At 56.2% G+C, this 7,513-nt stretch overlaps 1 protein-coding gene across 1 annotated transcript in view; it reads right to left on the reverse strand.

Moving 5' to 3' along the window:
* Positions 1-6: 6 nt before the first annotated feature.
* Positions 7-7,513, reverse strand: part of rreb1a (ras responsive element binding protein 1a) — a gene marked incomplete at its 5' end in the record, with an annotated part of 14,528 nt that continues 7,021 nt past the window's right edge. The window contains 8 exon segments of the mRNA XM_014022619.1: positions 7-765; positions 2,316-2,477; positions 3,339-3,551; positions 3,627-3,805; positions 3,879-5,445; positions 5,648-6,095; positions 6,212-6,502; positions 6,573-6,762. Of these exon segments, the coding sequence (XP_013878073.1) occupies positions 260-765; positions 2,316-2,477; positions 3,339-3,551; positions 3,627-3,805; positions 3,879-5,445; positions 5,648-6,095; positions 6,212-6,502; positions 6,573-6,762 (3,556 nt within the window).

Consider the following 7,513-nt stretch of genomic DNA (forward strand, 5'->3'; position numbering starts at 1 on the left):
GAAACTGAGGGGGGCGGGGCTATTCTGCAGGTACAGATGATAGAAACTGAGGGGGGCAGGGCTATTCTGCAGGTACAGATGATAGAAACTGAGGGGGGCGGGGCTATTCTGCAGGTACAGATGATAAAGATGCGGAGTGGGGGGTATTTGGGGTATTTAACAGGTACAGGTAATAAAAAGTGAGGGGAACCCTGGAGGGGGTGGAACTAGTAGTAAGGCACTTCAAGGAAACCAGTCTGTCCATTGGCACTGTGGCACCTCACTCCACCCCCACCAGGGGGGGCTCTGTGGGGGGCAGGAGGTGCTCCAGGGGGGGCTTGGTGTGGATCTCCAGCAGCCCCTGGATGAAGCCCTCTGCAGCGGGGGGTGAGGGGTCTTTGGAGGACTCGGTCTTTGATTCAGTAGCTCGCTGAGTGAAGTCAGGTGAAGCTTCCTGTGCTGAAGAAGCCCCACCCCCTTCTTCTGAAGAGGTGGGCGGGGCCGAGTCGGTTCGTTTGGTAGCGCTGTCCGGATGGTCCRGCCCACCCTCGCCCTCCTCCTCCTCCTCTAGCTCCTTGGCACCGGTGCTCCCACACTCGCTCTCGTTCTCCGAGGGGGGGCAGGTGGAGGTGGGCGTGGGCGAGTCGCCGTCCTCACTGGCGTCGTCGTTCGCTCCGGAGGACCCGTCGGCCCCGCGGGGTCTCAGGTGGATCCGCTGGTGCCGGACCAGACTGTGCTTCAGGGTGAAGGTCCGCTCACAGGTCTGACACTGGTACGGTCTCTCTCCTGGGGGGGGGGGACAAGAGACTGTTTACATCAGCTGCAGGCACACCTGGGGACTCAGGTGTGTGTGTGTGTGTGTGTGTGTGTGTGTGTGTGTGTGTGTCTCACCTGTGTGGGACCTCAGGTGTCTGGTCAGGTCCTGCAGGGACCAGAATCTTTTCCCGCACTCGTTGCAGATCTTCTTCCTCTTGTCCACTCTTCCTCCTGCTCCTGCTCCTGCTCCTCCTGCTCCTCCTCCTCCTCCCTCCACACTCTTTGGTTCTGACGCCTCCTCATCGCTCCTCTCCTCCTTCTCCTCCTCCTCAGACTCTCCTCGCTCTCCTCCTTCGCTCTCCGCTCCGTTGGTTTCCTCCGCCTCCGCCTCCTCCACCTCCTCCTTCGCCTCCTCAGCAGCTCTGCTCTCCTCCTCCTCCTCCTCTTCCTCCTTCTTCTCTGGTGAAGCCTCATCGGTTGTGGGCGGAGCCTCCTCAGGCAGGTGTGCCTTCTTGTGGCGAGCCAGCGTCGTGGCGTAGCGGAAGCTCTTCTTGCAGACYTGGCAGACATGTTTGTACGGCGCAGGGCTGCTGCCGGAGGAGGACGGCTTCTCCTCCGAGCTCTCCGRTGACTCCTGAGGAGCCGAGGAGGAGGCGGCCGCTGAGGAGGAGGAGGCGGGTTGCTCTTCTTGAGGGGCGGAGCCTGACGAGGACGCAGACAGCTTGAAGTCGATGAGCTTCTTGCCAAAGTTTAGGTCCAGGCTCTTGTTGCTGTGGCAGTCGTCATCGTCTGTGTTCTCCACCTGAAGGAGACAGGAAGTGGGTGGAGCCGCTGTTAGCCACATGCTAATTAGCTCGTACAGCACTAAAGCTTTTATTCTGAAAATATTCTCATTCATGTTCATCCAACCATGAAGGGTTCCGTCTTTGGTCTAAAACCCTTCATGGTTGGATGAAGGTCCAGGGGGCGGAGCTAAAGGTCTAACTGCTTCCAGGTGATCAGGTTGTTAACAGGAAGTGATTTGTAGCGGTGGTACCTTGCTGGGCTCCTGAGGCTGTTTCTCAGCTGATCCTTTGGTCTCTGGCGCCCCCTGCTGGTCCAGCTCCTCTGTGCTGTCCTCAGCATCTGGACTGGAACCTGCAGCAGAAACCGACCCAGTCCAGAACCGTCAGCACCAGGTTTCAAACAAACCAATCAGAACCTGAACCGAAGCTCAGACAGGAAGTCTTTCATTGTACACGTTTCTATTGGCTGACCTGGGCACGGTTTGAGGGCAGGGCTTGGCTGTGCGTTTTCTTGAAGGGCGGGGTTAATGTCGGGGGCGGGGCCTACATCTGTGGCCACGGTGGTGCTGAGGTCCGGTTTATCTGGAACACCCTGCTCTGTCTCTGATTGGCTCTCTGTAACAAAAACAGCAGAATARGACCAATAAGAACAAATTCTGATCCACAGGTAGGAAAACCTGACTCAGCAGTTTTTACATCCGTCTGAACTGAAAACAGGAAACATCCCATCACAGACTGCTGTAGATAATCTATGARTGACGGTTAATGTTTGTATAAAACCGCAGCGGTTCTGACCGGCGCTCTCGTGCGAGCCCTCGTCTCCTTCCTTCTTGACGATGGCYCCGTTGCGTCGCAGCGATCTGTGCGTGACGCCATGTTTGCGCAGCAGGTGGCGCTCACAGTTGGACTTAGTGGAGAAGAAGGCGTCGCAGCGCGGACACGGGAACGGTTTCTGACCTGAAGAGAAACCAGAACGATTAGTTGTTTCATGACTCAGCACATTTTAAGAGGTTGAATACCAWGACTCAGGAGTTTTTAAAATTAAACCCCATGACTCAGCAAGTTTTAAAACAAATGCCATGATTCAGCAGACCAAGACTTAAGACACCATGAATCATGACTCAGCAGGTTTTTAAACATCATGACTCAGCAGGTTGGAAAACAGATACCATGACTCAGCATATTTTAAAACAAACACCATGACTCTGCAGATTTTTAAACAGATACAATACCATGACTCAGCAGGTTATAAAGCAAGCACCATGACAGCAGGTTGAAAAACAAATGCCATGACTCAGCTGGTTGTAAAACAAACACCATGACTCAGCTGGTTGTAAAACAAACATGACTCAGCAGGTTGTAAAATTAATGCCATGACTGAGCACATTTTAAAACGAATGCCATGACTCGGCRGATTTTTAAACAAGCACCATGACTCAGCAGGTTGTAAAACGAACACCATGACTCAGCAGATTGTAAAATAAATACCATGACTCAGCACATTTTAAAACAAATGCCATGACTCAGCAGGTTTAAAACACCATGACTCAGCCGATTTTTAAACAAYCACCATGACTCAGCAGGTTGTAAAACYAACACCTTGACTCAGCAGGTTGTAAAACAGGCACCATGACTCAGCAGGTTGTAAAAGGAACACCATGACTCAGCAGATTGTAAAATAAATACCATGACTCAGCACATTTTCATCAAATGCCATGACTCAGCAGGTTTACAACACCATGACTCAGCCAATTTTTAAACAAGCACCATGACTCAGCAGGTTGTAAAACAGGCACCATGACTCAGCAGGTTTGGTACCTGTGTGGGTCAGCATGTGTCGCTGCAGCGAGCTCATCCAGGGGAAGACTCGAGGACAGAACGGACACGTCATCTTCTGGACAGAGTTGGAGTAGGCGTTTTTCTTTCCTTTGGGCTGAGAAACCGTCATGGCCGACACGGCGGCGGCTGGTTTGGTCTCCTCCTTCGCTCGCCCCTCCTTCTCCTCTCCTGGTCCAGCTGTTTTCTCCACATCTGTAGAGGGGGAGGAGTCAGATTTAACCTGCGACTGACGGTCTGGTTCCTCCTACACTTCCTGTTGAGTCTCACCTCTCTTTGCCGCCATGTCGGCGCCGGTCTGCAGGTAGGTGCTGAACTTGTTGGTGTCGGTGGTGGCGAGCATCTTCTCCACGCTGGCGAACTCCCCGCTGGACTCCAGATCGATGGCGGCGGCGCTGATGACCTTCTCCTTTGCTGCGACAGCTGCGGGTTTCTTCCGGGACCTCCGTCTGCGAGGAGGCGGAGCATCAGCTGTGACAGGTGTTCACACTTTGCTCTGAAACAGGAAATGGTGTCACATACCTGGAGGAGCCGTCAGACGCGTCGTCCCCTGCGGCGTCCAGGACGGGGGCGGGGTCAGTGTCCAGCTGGGAGGCGGGTGGAGGTTTTCCCTCCAGCAGACTCTGAGCGGTGGACACGGAGCTGATGATCTGAGCGATGGACGCCAGAGGAGCCAGCTCCTTCAGCGGCAGGGAGGAGGTGGCGGCGGCGGGTTTGGGCAGCAGCGGTTTAAGGCGGGGGGCTCGGGTGGTGGCGGGGGGAGGGGTGGATCCAYGAGGAAGCTGGTAGCAGCCCAGCTGGGGGTGGGGCTGCAGGGGGAGGACGCTCGCCGGCTTCTCGCTGTCCTTAGACTGGGCGTGCTCGGGGGCGGGGCCGTCCTCCCCGCCGCTCGCCGCCTCCTTCCGCAGCCGCTTGCTGGGGATGGACAGGTCGATGGGCTGGTCCAGGGAGGAGCAGTCGTAGCCGGGGGAGGAGCTCTCCGTCTTGATGATGGGCGGAGCCACCTGGACGCCTCCTGCTCCTCGACCTTTAGCGGAGAAGTCGAGAGGCTGGTCCGGGTCCTCGGGATAGACCAGGTCCTCCACCTTCAGCGCCGGCAGGACTTGGACCTGCGGGCTGATCCCGTTCAGAGCCACGGGCGTCACGGCGGCGGGGCGGGCGGCCGCCACGGTGGCGGCGGGCAGCAGCGTGGCGATGTGGTCCTCGATCTCGCGCTCCTGGACCTCGGGGTGCTGCTTCAGCAGGTGATGGATGCAGTTGCGTTTGGCCAGGAAGGCGGCGCCGCAGCGCCGGCACTCGAAGGGCTTCCTCTGGCAGCCGTTGTGCGTGCGCAGGTGGATCTGCAGCGCGCGGTACGTCTTCAGGTCCTCGCCGCAGAAGCGGCAGGTGGTGTCGGCGCCGGGGCAGCCCGTCTCCGTGTCGGGGGCAGCGGTGATGCTGGCGGTGGCGCTGGAGGTGACGTACTTGATGTTCTTCTCGATGTCCTTCCTGGACGTCTTGGCGTGCTTCTTGCGCAGGTGGCGCTCGCAGTTGGCCTTGACGGTGAAGGGGTAGTGGCAGACGCGGCAGACGTACGGCCGCTCACCACTGTGCGTGCGCAGGTGGCGGATGAGCGTGGCCTTGTCCGGAGCCACGTAGTCGCAGATGTTGCACTGGTGCGGCAGGATGCCCAGGTGGAAGCGCATGTGGGCCTGCAGGAGGCCGGAGAACGGGAACACCTGGTCACAGAACCTGCAGGGGAAGGAGCCCTTCACCGCCCCGCCCACGCCGCTCGACCCCACCTTGGTTCCTGCTCTCCTGCCACTAAGCCCCGCCTCCTCTTTAACAGCTGTGATGGCAGCAGGTGGAGAATCAGACAGCAGTGTGAGGGCGTCACCTAAACCCTCTGCCTCTGTCTGAGCCCCGCCCCCTGCAGAGGAGGCGGGGTTTTTGAAGAGTGTGGGTGGGGGCAGGCCGGGGCTGATGCAGCCCAGTGAGGCCTGCTGGGAGCTCTGCAGTGGGGGGGGCGTGGTCGTAGTCAGGCTGGAGCGGGGGCTGACGGGAGGTTTAGGTTTTAATGGAGGCATGGTCTTCTGACCCTGGACCGAACCTGCAGGGGGAGGGGCAGAAACCATCAGTGACCCACCTGAGACTGACACACCTTCCAGGGTCTCTGCAGGTTTTACCAAGTCAAATTTAAGACTTTTTTAGGTCTTAATTTAAGATTTGTGAATTTAAGACTTTTTAAGAATTTAAGGATTTTTAAGGACCCGCGGACACCCTGCCCTTCAAACCGACCAATGAGAACTCACCGTGACCTCCGCTGAATCCTGAGGCTTTGACCAGGGACGGGATCTGATTGGGCGCTGCCGTGGCCACTTTGAGGATCTGCTGGATGTCAGCCAGCTCCATGACGCCGGCGCCGCTCGCCTCCCCGGGTTTGACGGCGGGCGAGGCCCCGCCGGCCGTGGCGGCGGCGCCGTCGGGCTGCAGCAGGAAGCTGGTCTGGAACGGCTGCAGGGACAGCAGGTTCAGGGCGTCCCGCTGGGACAGACCCTGCAGGGTGCCGCCGTCCAGCAGTGGGATGCTCAGAGCCGCCAGACCGCTCACCCCAAACCCCAGGACCGGAACCAGACCTTCGGGCAGGTAGGCGGACGCCGGCTCCTGAGGGAGGCTGGAGTTGGGCGGCTCCACGTGGATCACCTTGATGCTGTCCAGGTGGGCCTGGTGGATCTCGTCATCTGTGGGTCCAGACTTCACCTGGGGATCAGAAACAAAAACCTTCAGTCCTGATCCAGCTCTGGCTTCTTTTAGACCTGCTGATCCTGACCACAGGAGTCAGAACCTGAGACCAGAACCTGAGACCAGAACCATACCTTAGAGGTGAGCTGCAGACCCAGGACTCCCATGAAGTCCTCCTGGTCTGACAGCAGGTTTTCAGTTCCATCCTCTCCGTTCTGGTCCATGTTCTCTCCGTTCTCCTTTGGTTTGTTCTCCTCAGTGGCGGTGACGGTGGGGGCGGGGTCAGAGGGGGCGGGGCCGTCGCTGTGGGATGTGGTTTTATGGAGGTCCAGCGCAGACCGCAGGGGGAAGGCCATATCGCAGGAGTCACAGACAAAGCGGTGGAACTTGCTGATGCAGCGCCGCAGGTTGGTCTCACACCACACCTGGACCAGGAGGAGGGAGGGTGAGTGGGCGGAGCAGGAGCAGGAAACAGGAAGCAGGAAGTGAGCCTACCTGAGCGATGTGAGCGAACTTCTTGCAGGAGAAGTCGATGAAGGCGAGGTCGTTGAAGCCAGTAGGGATGGAGGGGTTGTTCTGGATGAAGGGGCGTCCGTTTGGGTCCTGGGGGAGGAGCTTATGGACCCCCGCGTTGTGACGCAACAATCCTCGGTGAGTCCGAAACGAAAGGCAGCAGAGGTCACACCTGCACAGCCAAAACAAGAATAATTTATAAGATCTTACAGTTTTTAACAACGTGTCTGTTTTTACTGGATCTGCTTCAGCTCATGCTCTGTTTTCTGTGGCTAAGTTTAAATTTTAGCTACTTTTAGCTTGTTTTAGCTAATGTTTTACTAGTTTTATCAGCTGTTTTGTTAGCTAACATTTTGAAGTTTTTCTTGTTTGTAAAAATGTAGTTTCTTCTTCAGGCCACCAGGAGGCGACTCTCCTTCAAGTTTCTGTATGTTTGACTTTATTTTATATTTAAACATTGGTTCATCATGAAAACAGACAGGAGCAGCTCTCCTTCACTCCTCCTTCATCCCTCCATCCATCCTTTCATCCCTCCATCCATCCTTTCATCCCTCCATCCATCCTTTCATCCCTCCATCCATCCTTTCATCCCTCCATCCATCCTTTCATCCCTCCATCTCCTCTGAACTCGATCCTCTTATCGCCTCATTAAAGAGGATTTACCTCTAAATATTCTCCTCCACGAGCTGCTGACCTCCTTTATCCCTCGTTTGTCTTTCTCATCCAACCCTCATCCAACCACCATCCATCCATCCATCATCCAACAGTCATCCTTTCATCCTTCATCCAACCCCTCATCCATGCATCATCCACCATCAATCTATCCATCGTTCATCCAACCATCAACAACAATATTTTAAAAATCAAATTATTTCAGCCAGTAAGAATCCAAAAATATTATGGGAAACGATGAAGTCAGTGAC

Source organism: Austrofundulus limnaeus, unplaced genomic scaffold (genome assembly GCF_001266775.1).
Source record: "Austrofundulus limnaeus strain Quisiro unplaced genomic scaffold, Austrofundulus_limnaeus-1.0 Scaffold337, whole genome shotgun sequence".
Classification (NCBI taxonomy): Eukaryota; Metazoa; Chordata; class Actinopteri; order Cyprinodontiformes; family Rivulidae; genus Austrofundulus; species Austrofundulus limnaeus.